At 48.1% G+C, this 19,030-nt stretch overlaps 1 protein-coding gene across 2 annotated transcripts in view; it reads left to right on the forward strand.

Annotated features, from left to right (window-relative positions):
• The first annotated feature begins 6,278 nt into the window (after positions 1 to 6,278).
• LIPG (lipase G, endothelial type) overlaps positions 6,279 to 19,030 on the forward strand; it is a 35,096-nt gene continuing 22,344 nt past the window's right edge. The window contains exons 1-4 of one of the 2 annotated variants that reach the window (XM_019986901.2): positions 6,279 to 6,878; positions 13,326 to 13,507; positions 15,166 to 15,345; positions 17,259 to 17,370. In XM_019986901.2, the coding sequence (XP_019842460.1) occupies positions 15,166 to 15,345; positions 17,259 to 17,370 (292 nt within the window). In that variant the 5' untranslated portion in view covers positions 6,279 to 6,878; positions 13,326 to 13,507. Of the gene's footprint in view, positions 6,879 to 7,836; positions 8,248 to 13,325; positions 13,508 to 15,165; positions 15,346 to 17,258; positions 17,371 to 19,030 lie in introns of those variants that run through there. The other variant, XM_019986900.2, reaches the window with a different exon arrangement.

The following is a 19,030-nucleotide window of genomic DNA, read 5'->3' on the forward strand; positions in this document are numbered from 1 at the left end:
GTGATGGGCTAGGGAAAAGGTAGGGCAGGTGGGACAGCGGGGTCAGCTCAGCTGTCTTACTCTGCCACGGCTGCCTGTGGTCCTCTGGTCCTTTCCCTGGACGGTGCTGGTCTCCAGGCTGCTCAGAATCCCCAAGCTCTTGGCCGATCCCTTAGTGACCATTTAGCTTTTGTATGCAGGGCTAGTTGCAGAAGACATTTTTTTTAATTATTAAAAAAATATTTTGCAAAGGTTTGCATTTAATGTGTGCATTTATGTTTTTAAATTGACATATATACACTAGCAAGTGTAAAATAGATAGTGGGAAGCTGCTGTACAGCACAGGAGGCTCAATTCTGTGCCCTAGATGGGCGGGATGGGGTGCGGTGGGAGGAAGGCTCAACAGGGAGGGGATAAAGCACAATGGCACCCCACTCCAGTACTCTTGCCTGGAAAATCCCATGGGCAGAGGAGCCTGGTAGGCTGCAGTCTATGGGGTCGCTAAGAGTCGGACATGACTGAGTGACTTCACTTTCTCTCTTCACCTTCAGGCATTGGAGAAGGAAATGGCAACCCACTCCAGTGTTCTTGCCTGGAGAATCCCAGGGACGGGGGAGCCTGGTGGGCTGCCGTCTATGGGTCGCACAGAGTCGGACACGACTGAAGCAACTTAGCAGCAGCAGCAGCAGCACGGCTGATTCACATTGTTGTATAACAGAAACCAACACAACATTGTAAAACAATTGTATCCCAGAAGGCACGTTTTAATGCTGGGAGTTAAAATAACATGTGAACTGAACCACCCTGGTTGTTTTTTTTAGGAGGTATGAGTGTCCGACTTGACTATCTTTCCTTGGGCCTCAACCTTTGGGTCAATTGATCACATAGCCCCTTATCATGCTCTCTTTTCCAAAAGAAATGCGTCAGGCCTGACATAGTTCTTAGGTAAATTCCTTTAAACTACCCAAATTCCTAATTAAACTCAATATTTCACCCGCTCTATGCTTGTATAGATGCAGGAGAGAAACATACAATCATGCATAAGTTGCGTATGAATTTGCATGAAAATTTCTTTATTAAGGAGAATTACTCTGCTTCCTTTCAATCAGTGATCCCTAACTTTTTTTGGCACCATGGACTGGTTTCACGGAAGAACGTTTTTTTCCACAGACTGAGGATGGGGGTTGGGGAGAGGTTTCAGGATGATTCAAGCACATTACACTTATTAAGCACTTTATGTCTGCTATTATTGAATCAGGTCCACTTCAGACCATTAGGTACTAGATCCAGGAAGTTGAGGACCCCTGCTTTAGTTGTCTTCTAAGTGGAAGAATTCAAGGGCTTGAAGCTTGAGATTTGTAGAGAAAGGAAACATAAAACAAACCAGAGCTACCTTCAGAACATAGGAGAGCTCAGGCCCTATTGCAGATGAGATTTAAAATGGGGCTCAATTAACTCTCTTTCTGTAGTGATAGCCCCCAATCCAATGCTTCTCAAACTGTATTCCTGGGGAATTCTGACCCTTCACTAAACTGTTTATGGGGTGAAGGTTCTGTGGTTAATTTAGCAAAAGTTGAATACTTTATCCCTTTCTTGGAGATTCACCTCACACTTCATTTATGTTGTCATTCAACAAATATTTAATGAATCTTCTATGCACCAAGCTTAATGCTAGCCTCTGGGAGGAAGAATAACAACAGAAACAAATCCAGCTGCTGCTTTCATGGGACTTAACACACTACAGGGAGAGGGACACGAATCAAATAGCCAAACAAATAATGTCTAATTAAAGACCTGGGTAAGTTCTACAAAAGAAAAGAGCATTCTTATAGGAAATGTAAGAGATTGTAATGTAAATGTAAGGGATCTGAAGAAGAGACCCAAGCAGATATCTGAAGTCTGATAAGAGTTAGCATTAAATAGGCCAAAGGTCAAATGTTGATGCTTTAGAATGTTCTGCTGCTGCTGCTGCTAAATCGCTTCAGTTGTGTCCGACTCTGTGCGACACCGTAGACGGCAGCCCACCAGGCTCCCCCGTCCCTGGGATTCTCAAGGCAAGAACACTGGAGAGGGTTGCCATTTCTGTCTCCAATGCATGAAAGTGAAAAGTGAAAGTGAAGTCGCTCAGTCGTGTCTGACTCTTAGCGACCCCATGGACTGCAGCCTACCAGGCTCCTCCGCCCATGGGATTTTCCAGGCAAGAGTACTGGAGTGGGGTGCCATTGCCTTCTCCTTTAGAACGTTCACTAGAAATAAAATGTGAGCCACATATGGAATGAAAAATTCTCTAGCACTCATTGAAAAAGTAAAAAGAAAAGGATGAAATTAATTTTATTATTACATTTTACCCAAATCAATGTATCTATAATATTGCCATTTCAACATCTACTCAACATAAAAAATTATGGGGGGACTTTCCTGATGGTCCAGTGTTTAAGAATCTGCTTTGTCAATGCAGGGGACGTGGGTTCGTTCCCTGGTCTGGGAAGATCCCACAGGCCGTGGAGAAACTACTGAGCCAGAGAGCCAAGACTAGAGGGTCCTTGTGCTGCCACAAGGTCCCTGCATGTTGCAACTAAGACCTGAGGCAGCCAAATAAAGACAATTTTCAAACAAGAGAAAGCTTTAAAGAGAAAATTATAGGGACTTCCTTGGTGGTCCAGTAGTTAAGACTTCGAGCTTTCACTGCAGGGGGCACTTGTTCAATCCCTGGCCAACTAGATCTAAATTCTAATCCCTAGAACTAAGATCCTACATGAGTTGCAGTGAGGTCAAAAATAAAAAAAGAACAAAATTTTAATTTTTTTTTTTTGTTCAAGTCTTCCCAATCTGGTATGCATTTGACACTTACATCTCAATTTAGCCTTGCCACATTTCGAGTGCTCAAGAGCCCGTGGGTATTGGATTGGACAGACCAGGCAGAGGAGCTAAGACAAGGCCAGGATCGCCAGGAGGCAGGGAGAGGAGAGGAGGGTGGTAAAAGACAGGGTAGTGCGCCTCCCTGGGCCAGTTCATGGAGGGTGTCGTAGGCCATTTGAAGGGTCTTAGTCTCAAACCTGAAGCTACTGAAGGGTTAAAGTGTAGCAAAAGTCCTGAGAAGTCCTGCAGTGAAGAAGCCTGTTTTAACCTGTTTAACTCAGTGTTGCCCTATTTATTCCATGGGATACCTGTTAACATCACAGGCCCACATAGGGAAATGCTCCTCTAGCTTATTCCTTTTGGAGGAAGTGTTGCTTCTGAGAAATACAAGCTTCAGGAGGTGTAGACCTCAGGTCTTTGAATTTACCAAGAGTCAGGCTACTTTAACTCCTGCTTGTAGCCCAGAGCTAAGAGCCAAGTAAGCAGAGGGTGTTACCTCCTTGATGGAGATTTGGCACTCTCTTTCCAAACTTTGTGGTCAACTTAACTCAGGGGATCCAAGTGCCAGTCAAGAGTTGGGGCTTAAAGCCTTTTCATTCTTTAGAGTTGTCTTAAGTCCGAAGAATTGATGTTTTCAACTGTGGTGTTGGAGAAGACTCTTGAGAGTCCCCTGGACTGCAAGGAGATCCAACCAGTCCATCCTAAAGGAGATCAGTCCTGGGTGTTCATTGGAAGGACTGATGCTGAAACTCCATTACTTTGGCCACCTCATGTGAAGAGTTGACTCACTGGAAAAGACCCTGATGCTGGGAAAGATTGAGGGCAGGAGGAGAAGAGGATGACAGAGGATGAGATGGCTGGATGGCATCACTGATGGACTGGGTTTGGGTGAACTCTGGGAGTTGGTGAGGGACAGGGAGGTCTGGCGTGCTGCGCTTCACGGGATCTCAGAGTAGGACATGACTGAGCGACTGAACTGAACTGAACTGAACCAAGTCCCATCTCAGCCTAATACTCTTTTCTATTTTTTATTCTCTGACCTTGGAAAGTAGAGTTTGAGTAAGCTGTGCATTTAACTATATTTTCCATTTCTTTTGTTAGTTTCAGATGTATAGCAAAGTGATATATACACACACACAGGATCCTCAGGTGGCTTAGTGGTAAAGAATCTGCCTGTCAGTGGAGGAGATGCAGGAGACATGGGTTTGACCCCTGGGTCAGGAAGATCCCCTGGAGGAGGAAATGGCACGCACTCCAATATTCTTGCCTGGAAAAGCCCATGGACAGAGGAGCCTGGTGGCCTAGAGGTGGTGGTCTCTCATTTTTATTCCATTACAAATACTTTCTAATTTTCCTTCATATGGCTTCTTAGGTACAACCATCCTTTAAAAGTGGACATTTAATTTCCAAATACATGGAGTTTTAAAAATATCTTTGATATTGATTTCTCACTTAAATGCTTTCTTCTCTGCAATCACCTCTGTGTTTTATTCAGTCTAACTTTATTGAGACCTTCAATGGCTAAGTCAAAGATTTCTCTTGGTAAATGTCACATTGCACTTGAAAATATGTGGGTTACTTTCAAATATCTTTTGATACTGGTTACTAACACAATTCCATAGTGATAAGAGAACAGACTCTGTATGATTTCAATAGTTTTAGACCATGAAATTTTTCCACCTTATTTTGTTTCTATTCCTGAATATGGTCCAGTGTCTTTTGATTTATAGTCTATGGGAACTTGAATAAAATTTGTATCCTGCTGTTGTGTGAAAACTGTATAAATCTTACAGTTGAATTGGTTCATAATGCTTTTCAGGTCTACTATATCCTTCTACTTTTCTGTCTGTTCATTCTGTTAATTTCTGAGAGTTTGATATCGAAACTCCAACTAAAAATCTTAATCTATTTAAAATAATTATAATATATAGTGGAACTATTAAAAAACATATTTTTTAATAGTAATCAGAATTACTGCAATCAAAATATCAGAATATCTGCAGGGCAAAAGAACCAGGCTTGGAAAGTATACTCAGGCAGACTGCATTGCCCAAGTCCCTCTGCAGGCTGGTCTGGGGATGCCTGGGGGTGCCACCGTCCCACCCTCTTCCTCCCCCACCCAGAGCAGAGCTGGCTCCTGCTGCCCTGTTGGCAGAGTGGAGTGGCTGTTTGCTTCTAGACTCACTGGCTTTCACCTTAGAGTTTGATTGGCTGAGTTTAAACCAGGAACTCTAGCTGCAAGGGAGGCTGGCAAGGTGTGTGTTTGCTTTTCAGCGTCTGAAGTGGAAAGTGGGCTCCTCTTATGAAAGGGAGGTTCATTCCTCTAACCTAGGAAGGTGTCTTCAGATGATAGACTGCCTAGAAAAATGCTCAGAACCTTTGCTAGAGTAACCTGAGACCTTGATACAAAGTTTCTGCTGAAACTCCTCAGGCAGGGTCTTCCTCCACACAGGAGGCTCCCAAGCCCTCCTTGAGGTTCTTCTAGAAAATATTTTGCATATTTTATACATATGTTATTCTTTGCATAAGAGAGTTGATGTTATACTTTACTCTAATGCTGTGATTATAGCTTCATTATGTGCTTTGAAAGTTCTCACATGATGTTTTGATATAGAGACACAGGAGGGCACTCTAACCAACCAGTAATAAAATCTAAATGGTTTCATAGCCTTGGCAGTTAAAAAGATGAGAATTGATCTTGTTGAATCTTTTTTTTTCCAGGTAGGATAACCAGCTTTGCAGGAGTACCTAGCTCTTCTAGGGAATCTCATTTGTGACAGAGGTCCCCAAGACACACCCTCCACACTGTCCACTTACAGTTCTAGGGGCTATGATTTGAGTAACTCAGAATAGAGATGGGGATTTTTGACTCACAGGCTGCCTACGGACTCAACCAGGCAAGAGATGGAGATTTGGCTCCAAAACGTTCCTATTCAGAGGCCAGTTGGCTAAATCAAACTAAGCAGAAGAGAGAGAACTGGTTATCAGAGACTTGCTTCAGAGCTACAGCCTGTTCCTCTGACTCAATTTTCCCATCTGTAGAATGGAGATGATACCTGACTTACGTCTGTATAGTTTGCCAGTGAAGAAGGGGAGTGTTAAGAAGAGGGGGAAAAGATATCTGGGAGCTCCATTTACTCATGACCAGTGAGGTTTACACTGAAAAATAGAGCCGGCCTGCCTCTTGTTAATGAATTCTAGCACAGGACGGACGAAGCCCGCTTCGGCGCTGGCAACTGGAGTGACAGACGGAACGAGGATAAGTCGGAACAGGACCGGCTGCTCCAGACTGGTTTCCCCACACAGATCTCCCAGGCGGGGGCGCAGACACCGGCGAGGAAGGGGCGCCGGGCTGCTCGGGCGGTTTTCCTCTCTGCGGGCGGGAGCTGGACTGGTTCCAGGCCTCCGCGGGCTTGCTGCTGCTGCTGCTAAGTCGCTTCAGTCGTGTCCGACTCTGTGCGACCCCATAGACGGCAGCCCACCAGGCTCCGCCGTCCCTGGGATTCTCCAGTCAAGAGTACTGGAGTCGGGTGCCATTGCCTTCTCTGCTCCGCGGGGTTACTTGCGGTCAAAGGTGCAGTCTGGCTGGAAGCAGGCGGATGGTGGTGCGCAGGCGGACGGCGGTGCGCAGACGGCCGTAGGGCTTTCTCTCTCCTGCCTCCTCCGCGTTCCCGAGGGCTGTGGAGGCGCAGCCGCTCTGGAGTCGTCCTGGCCGCCCGCGGCCGAAGGCCCCGGGCTCAGCCCCCGACCCCTGCCCCAGATGCAGGCTCAGGGGCGCGGTCGCCGCCCTCGGTCCCGGGGTTCCGGGCGCGGAGCTGGAGCCGGCACCCGCGGGAGGAGCAGGGACGCGCGCAAGGAAGGGAAGAAGAGGAGGGCAAAATGATGACGGAGAGGAAGAAGCTGCTTCATTCCCCTCGATAGGGGGTGGCGCGCCTCCGCCCCGACACTTGGCACTGGTTGCGAGTCTGAGATCCTCAAGCCTGGCTCATTGTTTCCTTAGGAGAGTGTCGCCTGGCGTCCCTCTAGCCCTCCAGCCCCAGGTATGAGAGCGCCTACCACGCGGCACCGCACCCAGCGCTGTTTGTATTATCCTGTGTGTGTGTGTTAGTCGCTCAGTCTTGTCCAACTCTTTGCGACCCCATGGACTGTAGCCCACCAGGCTCCTCCGTCCATGGGATTCTCCAGGCAAGAATACTGGAGAGGGTTGCCATGCCCTTTTCCAGGGGATCTTTCCAGACCCAGGGATCGAACCCTCGTCTCCCACATTGAGGGCAGATTCTTTACCAGCTGAGCCACCAGGGAAGCTCAAATGGTATTATCCTGGATCTTTTAATTTCTGCAACATCCTAACCGACAGGAGCTGTTACCACCTGTGTACGGGGGAGGAAGGAACGGCTTTGGGGTAGTTGCGTGGCTTGCCCTGAGTTCTGTAGCTAGTGGCGAAGCGAGCACTCCAAGAGGGGCCCGCAGCCTTTTAACTCTGCCGGGTTATTGTCGGATTACGCGGTCTACACCTGTCATGGGCCTCGCTCGCAGCAGGAAAGGGAGTAAAGAAGGACCACAGGGTGACCAGGTGTCTTTTCTCCATTCGGACCGTTGGCCCGGGGCGAGGAGAGAGCACTGCGCGCGCGCGCGCGGAGAGCTTTGCGCCTTGAAGAGGACAACCTTCCTTCTCCAGGGATCGCGATCGCGGAGGGAGCAGGGCTATGGGGCAACGACTCCCCTGGAGCTGCAGGGGGTGGCAGAGAATCTAGGGTCCGGGAATGGACACTGGGAAAAAGTAGGGTGGTGACAGCGCGGCTGCCCCCGGAGCCGCCTGGGGAGGAAACAAGCCTGCGCTTGCGGAGTGTCCACGCGGTGGATGTGCGGCGCTTTCATTCAAACTTTGGGGAGTCTTTGGTTCTGGCGTCAGCGAAGATGTGACCAATCAGAGTCCGGGAACTAGAATAAATTATGCAAATCACCATCTGGCGATGGATCAGATGACTCCCAATACTTTTAAAAAGTACCTCGCCGGGAGCTCGCTGGGTGACAGTGGCGAGCCCTGGCTTCCTGGGCAGGCGGCACGAGAGAGGGCAGATCTGGTTCTGGTTCAAGCCCCTTCACATTCCCCCCACCACCCCGCGGCTGAGTTTAGCTGAGTTTTCATCTTCCACCTTCTCCACCTTCAGCTAAGGCCACCGTTCTCTCTGGTGGAGAGAGGGCTTCCCACTGGGGGTCTTACAGTCTTGGACCGCTGGAAACTTCGAGAGGTGTTTTTTGTCTTTTTGAAAGTCCCATTTTGGAGAAGGGGGTGCGGGGAGGTGGTAAGGATGAGAAACACCGTTCTTCAGCTCTGCCTGTGGAGCGCCTATTGTGGCTTTGCCACGGGAGACCCCACACCCCTTGGCCCAGAGGGACGGCTGCAAGGTAACGTGGACTTATTTTATTACCACCCCCGGAACTTCTTTTCTGGGCCAGGTGCCCTCTCTCTTGCCCACCCTTCTTCCTCGACCCTGCAGCATCCTCCTTGCTTTCCGCCTGCGCTGTCCACTCTCTCCTCCTAATTAGTCTTGCAGTTCACTTGTTCCTCGGCGCTTCTGACCAGGGCATCCCAGAGCCGGCCGGCTGCCGGGTGCGCTCGCCCGCGCTCGGTCCGGCTCCACCCCTTTGCCGTTAATATGCACTCTTATCGATGCTGTCCAGTCAGCAGAGTTGGCTGCCAGCAGCTCTTTAACCTTGCCCTCTTTGAACCTGCGGGTTTTCGAGGCAAGAAGGTTGTTAGAAAGAGCTCTGTCATCTGGCGCTCTTCTTTTTAATCTCGGCTAGATGCTTTGAAATTTAAGGTGCCAGGGTAGCTGGCTCTGGTTTGAGGAGCGCTTTCGGGGAGGATTTGGTGGGCAATTTGTGCAGAGAACCCCAGGCTGCCAGCCTACTCTTCCTCCTCCCCAACAGTCTTTCCAGCCTTTGCTCCTCCTCTTGCTACCTGTCTTCCTTCCATCTGCCAGCTTTTCTTTTTCAGTCTCTTCTATTGGAGGAAGCATGCCCTGGAGGAGCAAGGGTAGGGTCACCCCACAGGAGTACCAGGTCAATTGGTTAAGCAGAGGAGAGTGGGGAACCCCTGAACCATATCCTATTAGCTCATCTTCTACTATCCTGTTGTTCAATTCAGTTCAGTTCAGTTGCTCAGTTGTGTCTGACTCTTTGCGACTCAATGAACTGAAGATTGGGTCAAATGATGTTGGTCCAAGTTGCTTATGTATGAGCAGCAGGGTTAATCTGAATGAATGGAAAAATTACTTAACACGTTCCCAACTCTAGTATAATTGAACCAGAGTAGGTTTCATCTCTAGTTCCTCTCCTGTAAAATGCTAACATTCCTTTCAACTTCTATGTTCTGTGATTCTAAGTATTTGGGGGTTATTTCCTTCATTCAAAGAAGTCTTTATTTGCCAGGAACCCTTCTAGGAGTGGGGCTTCCCAGGTGGCACAGTGGTAAAGAATCTCCCTGCCAATGCAGGAGCCACAGGAGACATGGGTACCATCCTGGATCAGGAAGATCCCCTGGAGGAGGAAATGACAATCCACTCCAATATTCTTGCCTGGAAAACCCCATGGACAGAGGAGCCTGGTGGGCTACAGTCCATGGGATCCCAAAGAGTCGGACATAACTGAGCACCTGAGCACACAGGCTTTTAGGAGGATATAGCAGTGAACAAAACAGGTGTAAGTCCATACCCCCAGGGATCTTGCATTTCAGTGATGAGAAGACAGCCAGTCAACTACTTAAAACATAGAAATAGTGCTCAGTGTCATGGAGCAAAATAAAGGAGAGGCAGAAGGTACAGAGGGCTGGAGGGAGAAGGTGGTGTAGCGTTAGTCTGTGACCAGACTTTCCTCACTGAGGAGTTGACTTCTGAGCAAGGAACTGGAGGAGAGGAGAGGATGAGCTTGGGGACATCGGATGAAGAACAATTATGAAGTCCCAGAGGCAGAAGTGATGTGGGCTGGAAGTAGTAGAAATGAGCTAGAGAACTGTGGGGTCAGAGAGAGCCAGGTGCTAAAGTGAACCTTTTGTGTTCACTTTATGTGGGTTTATCCACAAGTCAGTGCTGGGAAGCCAGCAGACCCTCTTTGCCTTTTCCCTAGACTTCCCATCTGGTCTCTATGAGTGGCTATCTGGGTGGAAACTGGGAGATTTTGAATGAATTATGTCCATGGTTCAAATTTCTGCCAGTTGGGGCTTTTGTTCATTAATGACAGAGTTCTGCTCATGTGTATTTAGTTGCATTTTCTGGAACTTTATCCTTTTTACATCTGGTACATTGTCCTCCCCCTTGGCCTCTTCACCACCAACCCCTCTACCACTCTAGTCTCTCTTTCCATGACTCCATTTGTTTGTGTTTTTTTTCTTTCTTTTTAACTCTGGGATAATTAAGCTCCTGGTATGGTCATTTGGTCCATTTTCCCTTGATTTCTGGGTGACTGGACAGTTTGTCTAATTTCCTAGCCTGTTATCAGGGGCGGTATCCTAGATGATTAGAACAGGGCTGCTGCTGCTGCTAAGTTGCTTCAGTCGTATCCGACTCTGTGCGACCCCGTAGATGGCAGCCCACCAGGCTTCTCTGTCCCTGGGATTTTCCAGGCAAGAACACTGGAGTGGGTTGCTCCTCCAAGGGATCTTCTTGACCCTGGGATCGAACCCTTATCTTCTACATTGGCTGGTGAGCTCTTTACAATTAGTGCCACCTGGGAAGCCCTAATGATGACAATCAGATCAGATCAGATCAGATCAGTCACTCAGTTGTGTCTGACTCTTTGCGACCCCATGAATCGCAGCACGCCAGGTCTCCCTGTCCATCACCAACTCCCGGAGTTCACTCAGACTCACGTCCATCGAGTCAGTGATGCCATCCAGCCATCTCATCCTGTCATCCCCTTCTCCTCCTGCCCCCAATCCCTCCCAGCATCAGAGTATTTTCCAATGAGTCAACTCTTCACATGAGGTGGCCAAAGTACTGGAGTTTCAGCTTTAGCATCATTCCTTCCAAAGAAATCCCAGGGCTGATCTCCTTTAGAATGGACTGGTTGGATCTCCTTGCAGTCCAAAGGACTCTCAAGAGTCTTCTCCAACACCACAGTTCAAAAGCATCAGTTCTTCGGTGCTCAGCCTTCTTCACAGTCCAACACTCACATCCATACATGACCACAGGAAAAACCATAGCCTTGACTAGACGAATCTTTGTTGGCAAAGTAATGTCTCTGCTTTTGAATATGCTATCTAGGTTGGTCATAACTTTCCTTTCAAGGAGTAAGCATCTTTTAATTTCATGGCTGCAGTCACCATCTGCAGTGATTTTGGAGCCCCCAAAAATAAAGTCTGACACTGTTTCCACTGTTTCCCCATCTATTTCCCATGAAGTGATGGGACCAGATGCCATGATCTTCGTCTTCTGAATGTTGAGCTTTAAGCCAACTTTTTCACTCTCCTCTTTCACTTTCATCAAGAGGCTTTTGAGTTCCTCTTCACTTTCTGCCATAAGGGTGGTGTCATCTGCATATCTGAGGTTATTGATATTTCTCCTGGCAATCTTGATTCCAGTTTGTGTTTCTTCCAATCCAGCTTTTCTCATGATGTACTCTGCATATAGGTTAAATAAGCAGGGTGACAATATACAGCCTTGACGAACTCCTTTTCCTATTTGGAACCAGTCTGTTGTTCCATGTCCAGTTCTAACTGTTGCTTCCTGACCTGCATACAGATTTCTCAAGAGGCAGGTCAGGTGGTCTGATATTCCCATCTCTTTCAGAATTTTCCACAGTTTATTGTGATCCACACAGTCAAAGGCTTTGGCATAGTCAAGAAAGCAGAAATAAATGTTTTTCTGGAACTCTCTTGCTTTTTCAATGATCCTGCGGATGTTTGCAATTTGATCTCTGGTTCCTCTGCCTTTTCTAAAACCAGCTTGAACATCACGAAGTTCACGGTTCACATATTGCTGAAGCCTGGCTTGGAGAATTTTGAGCATTACTTTACTAGCGTGTGAGATGAGTGCAATTGTGCGGTAGTTTGAGCATTCTTTGGCATTGCCTTTCTTAGGGATTGGAATGAAAACTGACCTTTTCCAGTCCTGTGGCCACTGCTGAGTTTTCCAAATTTGCAATACCTAGTGTTAAAAGGTCTTGGGACCATCAGTAACATGGGCTGTATTTTGAAGTAGGGCCATCTCCTAGATAGTGCTGTGTGTGTGTGTACACGGTGGAGCTGAAAGGAGAGGATTTGCTGCTCTTACGAGCACCTCTATGGCTTCGATAATTTATTTAATAAGGTAAAAAAGTGTCTGGCACCTGTCTGGTACTGCAGGAAGCACTGAGGGTGCATGAGGTGTTTGGGGTAAGTGCCAGAATTGACATGGGAGCAGTAGGGAAGCCCAGTGTTTAAAAGGTCAAAGTTCCTTACCTCCAATTCCAAAATCTTTCAAAACTGAAAAATTTGACTGGTAACTTGTTTGGTAGCAAGACCTGGCCTTATCTAACCTGAATTCTTACACAATTGGCATCCAAAAGTGACCTGAACCAACAAGATGGTCTTTAAAATCTTTTTCTTTTTCTTCACCCCTGAGTATGAGTAGTCATGTATTTCCTTACAGAAATGTTATTGGTGTGTTTGATGAATGAGGAATGCCCCAAACCGTGTGTGTATATATATAGTGTGTGTGTGTGTCTCTCTCTCTCTATATATATACACATCATAATACCTGTTTAAAATCTGAAAATTTCTGAATTCTGAAATACAAGTCTGTGTGAAAGTGTAGTTGCCCAGTCATGTCTGCCTCTTTGAGACCCCATGGACTGTAGCCCACCAGGCTCCTCTGTCCATGAGATTTTCCAAGCAAGAGTACTGGAAAGGGTTGCCATTTCCTTCTCCAGGAATGCAAGTGGTCCCAAGCATTTCAAGAGAAGACTTGAGGACCCGTTCTCTGAAATTAGTAACTTGAGGGAAGGAAAGAGAGCTCATTTGGATTAGAAAGAAGGAAGAAAGGTAAGGGAGACTTATTTACTTCAGATTCACAGTCATTGATGTGTGTGTTTGTGTGTGTTAGTCACTCAGTCCTGTCCGACTCTTTGTGACCCCGTTGACCATAACCTGCCAGGCTCCTCCTCCATGGGATTCTCCAGGCAAGAATGCTGGAGTGGGTTGCCATGCCCTCCTCCAGAGGCTTTTCTCAACCCAGAGATGGAACCCTGGTCTCCTGCATTGTGGAGACCCTCTGGGCCACAGTAGGAAGCCCTAGAGTAGTTGATACAAGTGACTAATTAACACTTAAATATTGGTGAGGTGTGCCTTTGCAACTCTTCTGTGAGATGAGATGGAAACATTCAGCAGATGTAAAAGCTGAAACCCAGAGGGGTTAAGTAATTTGCTTAAGAGTGAAGTAGAACTGGACCCCAGATCTCTCACCACCCAGGCCTGCTAGTTATCCGTACGCTCTGTCCTTTCTCCCCAGGTGAGTTCGACAAATCCAGGGTGGTACCGACTGCTGCCAAACCCCCTGTGAGATTTAACCTCCGCACCTCAGAGGACCCAGAGGATGAAGGATGCGATCTCTCCCTTGGCCACAGCCAGCCCTTAGAGGACTGTGGCTTCAACGTGACAGCCAAAACCTTTTTCATCATTCACGGATGGACGGTGAGCCCGGGGGGAGGTAGCTTTCCAGCTCTACATGGGATTTGGTCTCCTTTGTTTTGGTCAATTAAAAAGCATACTGGTGCTTCCAGATTCCGCTCTTTCTCCCCCTCTTTTCTTGTGGGCTGCTTGTATTTCAGACAGCTGTGAAGAATGTAACGGGCACTTCGCTGAGGGGGCAATCTGGACTCCAGCAGGGTGGCATTTAATGCTGGCACGCAGTGGGCTTTCAGAAAGTGGCTCTCCTGAGGGCAGTAGCCCAGCTCCACTGGCTCTTAAGGGACCCTCTAATTACACTTAATTACATTGGTCAACCACTGCCTCACGGGGGCCATCCCTTTGCGAGAGCTCAGCTGAACTGAAGCAAGTCGACTGGCTCAGAGAGTCTGTGATGAGCCAGCTGGCCCGGCTGGCCAGCCCTGGTTGGCACGGTGCCCTCCTGTTTGCATAGAGATGGTTCCATTTAAAGGCACTGGAGTCTTTCTATGCCCTCGCTGAGCCATTCACATCGAAAAGCCCATAACAAACTTGAACAAAAAAAGGGCTTTAATGCTCGACCTCAGAAGCTTTGGACCAGCGAGGGATTTATCCATTCATCTAATGGCAGTCTGTAGGAAAATGGCACTGTTAAGTGAGCAGGTTTCTGCCTGGGCTAATTGGGAGGGGACGTTCCTCCCCTTAATGATGAGAAATTCATACCCGTTACATGCTTGCTGGGTCTTAGGTCTATTACCAACTGTTGGGGTCAGGCCTGGCTAGGGGGTGTTATACAGGCACCTATGTACCGAATGCAACGGAAGGGATCATTAAGGGCCTGTCTGCCCATCCTCACCTCACAGCCTATGATTAGAATCATGCGTTTGGATCTTTTAAAGGCCCCCCCCCCCCGCCCCCGTCAAAATGCAAATACAAACTGCCTGCAACTGACGAATGCATTCCAGAAAGTTCTTTTGTAATCTGTTTGGAACTTGGAACAGCAGTTTCCCTTAGAAGCAAGATTGTAAATGGCCTTTGGGTTCCCAGGCTAGGCACAGGAAATCTATTTATCTAATAATGCACTCATGGATAGGTTTACAACTGGACCTAGTCACCATTTACACTTTGTTTCTGTGGGAAAATGTGCTCTGAGTTCTAATTTGGGATTCCAGCAACAGATCTTCCCTCCTCTAAGGTCAAGAGGGATGGCAGAGATGGGTTGTGGGAAGGGGTCATTTGTTAACTCGGCATTTGCCTAAGAGACAGAATCTCTTTGCATCTCTGAGAAAGAAACCAATTCTCCAGGACAACCCTTCTCAGCTGCTTTTGAATGCTGGACCAGGTCACTTACTTGCCTGACTGTGACAGGGCTAACCTCAGGTCGGCATGGCCACCAGCATGTATCTCCTAGCAGCCCTATTGGTCAGTGGGGCAGCAACACAGGACACCAGCTCGGACATTTTCGATGGGAAAAACTGGAGACGTCATCAAGGGCAATGGAAGACACTCACCCACATAGCAATCCTGACTGTGGCTGGCCCCGCTCATGGGCAAGTGTTGGCCTGGGGGACCAATGTGAATGTTCCATGGCTGTGGGAGAGGGTCACGGAACTGAAATCCATATTCACTGGTGTTTTTCAAACCCAGAAAAAGATTTTTTTTTTAAAGTCCTGTTTTCTCTGCAGATGAGTGGCATGTTTGAAAACTGGCTGTACAAACTGGTGTCAGCCCTGCAGACAAGAGAGAAAGGAGCCAACGTCGTGGTGGTGGACTGGCTCCCACTGGCTCACCAGCTTTACGTAGATGCGGTCAATAACACAAGGGGTGTGGGTCACAGCATCGCACAGATGCTCGACTGGCTTCAGGTAACAATGGGACTGAAGGGAATCATCTCCTTTTCTGAGAAGGATCTTGAATCCGAACCCTTTTAGGAAACAAAGATCAGATTATTACAGTGAACCGAGAATATCTTTAAGAATCAAATTTTTACTGAATTAAGTATCGCTTAAAATATTTTGGAAGCTGGAACTTTTAGAAAGCTTTCTAATTATTGATTCATTTCTGGATTTTTCCTGTTACTTTACTTGCAGGAAGAAAATTTGCCATCTGGGTCATTACTTGCTGATGCCTTCAGAAGCTTGTAATCTTTAAAACATTTTTAAAAATTAATTAATTTCGGCTGTGCTGGGTCTTCATCACTGCACGCGCTTTCTCTAGTTGCAGAGAGCGGGGGCCAGTCTCCAGTTGCGGTGCACAGGCTTCTTATTGTGGTGGCTTCTCCTGTGAGGGCTTCCCTGATGGCTCAGTGGTAAAGAGTCTGCCTGCGAGGCAGCAGATGTGGGTTCGATCCCTGGGTGGGGAAGATCCCTCTGAGGAAGAAATGACTACCCACTCCAGTTTTATCGCCTGGGAAATCCCATGGACAGAGTGTCAGGTTTCAGCAGTTGCAGCACATGGGCTCAGTAGCTGCAGTTCCCAGACTCTAGAGCACAGGCTCAATAGTTGTGGCACATGGGTTTAGTGACTCCGAGGCATGCGGGATCTTCCCAGATCAGGGATGGAACCTGGGTCTCCTGCATTGGCAGGTGGAATCTTTACCATTGAGCCACCAGGGAAGCCCCAAAGCATGTAATCTTAAATACCTACTGATGTCTGCTCTTATTCTGAAGGGTGGCTGGGCTGAGGGTGGGGAGGGTTGGTTCAAACAAATGCAGCCTAATGCCTTGCATAAAACATATGTGGAAAACAGATCTTGAGGTCTTACATTTACTTTTATAGGTTAATGATTTGCCCAGGCTCAGTGGACTTAATGGGAGGCAGGGGTACACTGGCAAAGTGACTCAATTATCTGGGCAATTCTAACCTGGCCTTCCTTTAGAAGCCCATAAATCTGATGAATTGTGGTAAAATTCTGGTCAGGATTCTCACATAGTCCTCAGTCCTCTGCCTAGGTTGCTTAGTTGAGCTTGGTTCCTGAGCCATGGGGTCAAATCCGCCCTCACCCTCATCACCGAGTACCTTCCCTATCAAGGTCTGATGCTTCAACTCTGGGATCCCAGACAGGCTGGCGACGAGGAGATGGGCAGCTCCTGGGCCTAAGAGAATGGGCAGGGAGCACCCTGCTGCAGACCGTGTCTGGCACTTGGTCTCCAGTGCGTCTGGTGGCTTTGACCTCTGCACTGCTACCCCTCCCCACCTCAGACACTGCTAGAAACGTGTAGGGGAAGGGCTCTCATGGCTCAGTTGGTAAAGAATCTGCCTGCAGTGCAGGAGACCCCAGTTTGATTCCTGGGTTGGGAAGATCTGATGGAGAAGTGATAGGCTACTCAATCCCGTATTCTTGGGCTTCCCTTGTGGCTCAGCTGTTAATCCGCCTGCAATGTGGGAGACCTGGGTTTGATCCCTGGGTTGTTAAGATCCCCTGGAGAAGGGAAAGGCTACCGACTCCAGTATTCTGGCCTGGAGAATTCCATGGACTGTATAGGCCATGGGGTCACAAAGAGTCTGACACGACTGAGCGACTATCACTTTCACTTTCAGGTATGCAGCTTCTAGTCACAGCCTGCACCCTGTCCCCGTTGCGGGGTGACTGAAGTGCCACCAAGCCCTTTCCACCTCCCCTTTCCTGGCTGTGTCCCATCCATGCTGCCCTGCCAGCACTACCAGCCACCTCTGGGCTCCCTGTCCCCTCCCTGACATGACTGACTGGTTGAATTGCTGTCCACCTGTGGGCTCAGGACCACGCTCCTCACTCCTTCCCTTCTGTGACTTCCTGCAGGGTAAGGAGGACTTTTCTCTCGGGAATGTTCACTTGATTGGCTACAGCCTCGGAGCTCACGTGGCTGGGTACGCGGGCAACTTCGTGAAAGGCACGGTGGGCAGAATCACGGGTAAGCGTGGCTCCTTCTCTCAGGGCTGCTCCCGGGGCTCCCTCTCAGAGCCCTTGGAAAACAGAACTTGTGCAGGACTTCAATATATGAAGCAGATGGAAGGATGTTCTGGTTAAAGCTGGGTATCTGTGGTTAGTGTTAAGTTTGTTATTTGAGCCTCCTCCTTCTCGGGAGGAATCTCTGGGTCCCCGAGAACCAGGGAGCATTCTTGGAAAACCACTGGTTTAGTGCAAAAGGTGAGGAAGCACCCAGACAGCTAAAGAGACTCAAGGGCAGCCCTGGGGTAAAGCCTGCCTGCAAGCTTCTGGCGCTCACTTTCAGTCTCTGCTGTCATGCTCCAGGAGCTCAAGGGAAGGAATGAGTAGTGTGGGTTGTGGTTTGAATTCTTCTCCGACTTCTATTTCATTCACCAACAGCCTCTTTCCAGTATTTGATTGGTGTTACTTATTAGTGATAAGGACCTGTTTAAAATGTGTGGTTAAACTTTGTCCTTAAAGAGACCTTTCTGATAGTGGTACCCAGGTTGGCAATAGAAAGTTGAATTTTCCATCTTATTGATTTTTTTTTTAAAGTGAAAGTGAGTTTATTTAGAGAGAGATACACACTCCATAGGCAGAATTGGTAATCTTCTGATGTGAGAAGTTTGATTGAAATATTTACATCATCTAGTGATTGGAGAAGGCAATGGCACCCCGCTCCAGTACTTTTGCCTGGAAGATCCCATGGACGGAGGAGCCTGGAAGGCTGCAGTCCATGGGGTCGATGAGGGTCGGACACGACTGAGCGACTTCACTTTCACTTTTCACTTTCATGCATTGGAGAAGGAAATGGCAACCCACTCCAGTGTTCTTGCCTGGAGAATCCCAGGGATGCGGGAGCCTGGTGGGCTGCCGTCTATGGGGTCGCACAGAGTCGGACACGACTGAAGTGACTTAGCAGTAGCAGTAGTGATTGGGAAAAGTGGGAAGGACTCTTTCCCATTCAGGGGCCCCTGAAACAAACACAGAACTTCCTCTAGGAGAAAGTCAGAGGCAAATTTGTTGCCCTGAATTTTTGTCCTCCTGCCAGCATTCTTTTGCTAATTTTCCCTCCCTGCTTTGCGCACACCTCCAACACGTTAAGGGCCCAACTGGTCACCTAGAAGGAAAGAGTTAATCGTTTCCTTCCTGGTAATGTGTATTCATTTTGAAACAGGACTCAGGTAGAAGGGAGTCCTTAGCTAAAGAAAGTTGAGTAAAGGTAGAGTTTCAACAAGCCAGCGGGGTAGATTTGAAACTATATAGAGGGACTTCCCTGGTGGTCCAGCGGCTAAGACTGTACCCCATGCAGGGGGCATGGGTCCGATCCCTGGTCAGGGAACCAGATCCTGCATGCTGCAACGAAGACCCGGTGCAGTCACATTTGTGAGGTTTAGTTGCCCTCCTCAAATCATTGTCCCCGGGCTTAAGTCTAATAAGTGCGCGCGTGTGCGTGCCCGCACACACACACACACACACACACACTCCTTTCGATCCAACTGTTTGATCCAGCATAACTTGGGAGCTTCACTTTTGTTTATCAAGTCAGCAGGGCCTGCACTGTCCAACGGGCAGTGTGGCCACACGTGACTACTCAGTAACCCCTGGCTGGAGCAAAGCCCATGGGCCTCGAGTGTCTCTGG

This window comes from Bos indicus, chromosome 24 (assembly GCF_029378745.1).
Source record: "Bos indicus isolate NIAB-ARS_2022 breed Sahiwal x Tharparkar chromosome 24, NIAB-ARS_B.indTharparkar_mat_pri_1.0, whole genome shotgun sequence".
Lineage (NCBI taxonomy): Eukaryota > Metazoa > Chordata > Mammalia > Artiodactyla > Bovidae > Bos > Bos indicus.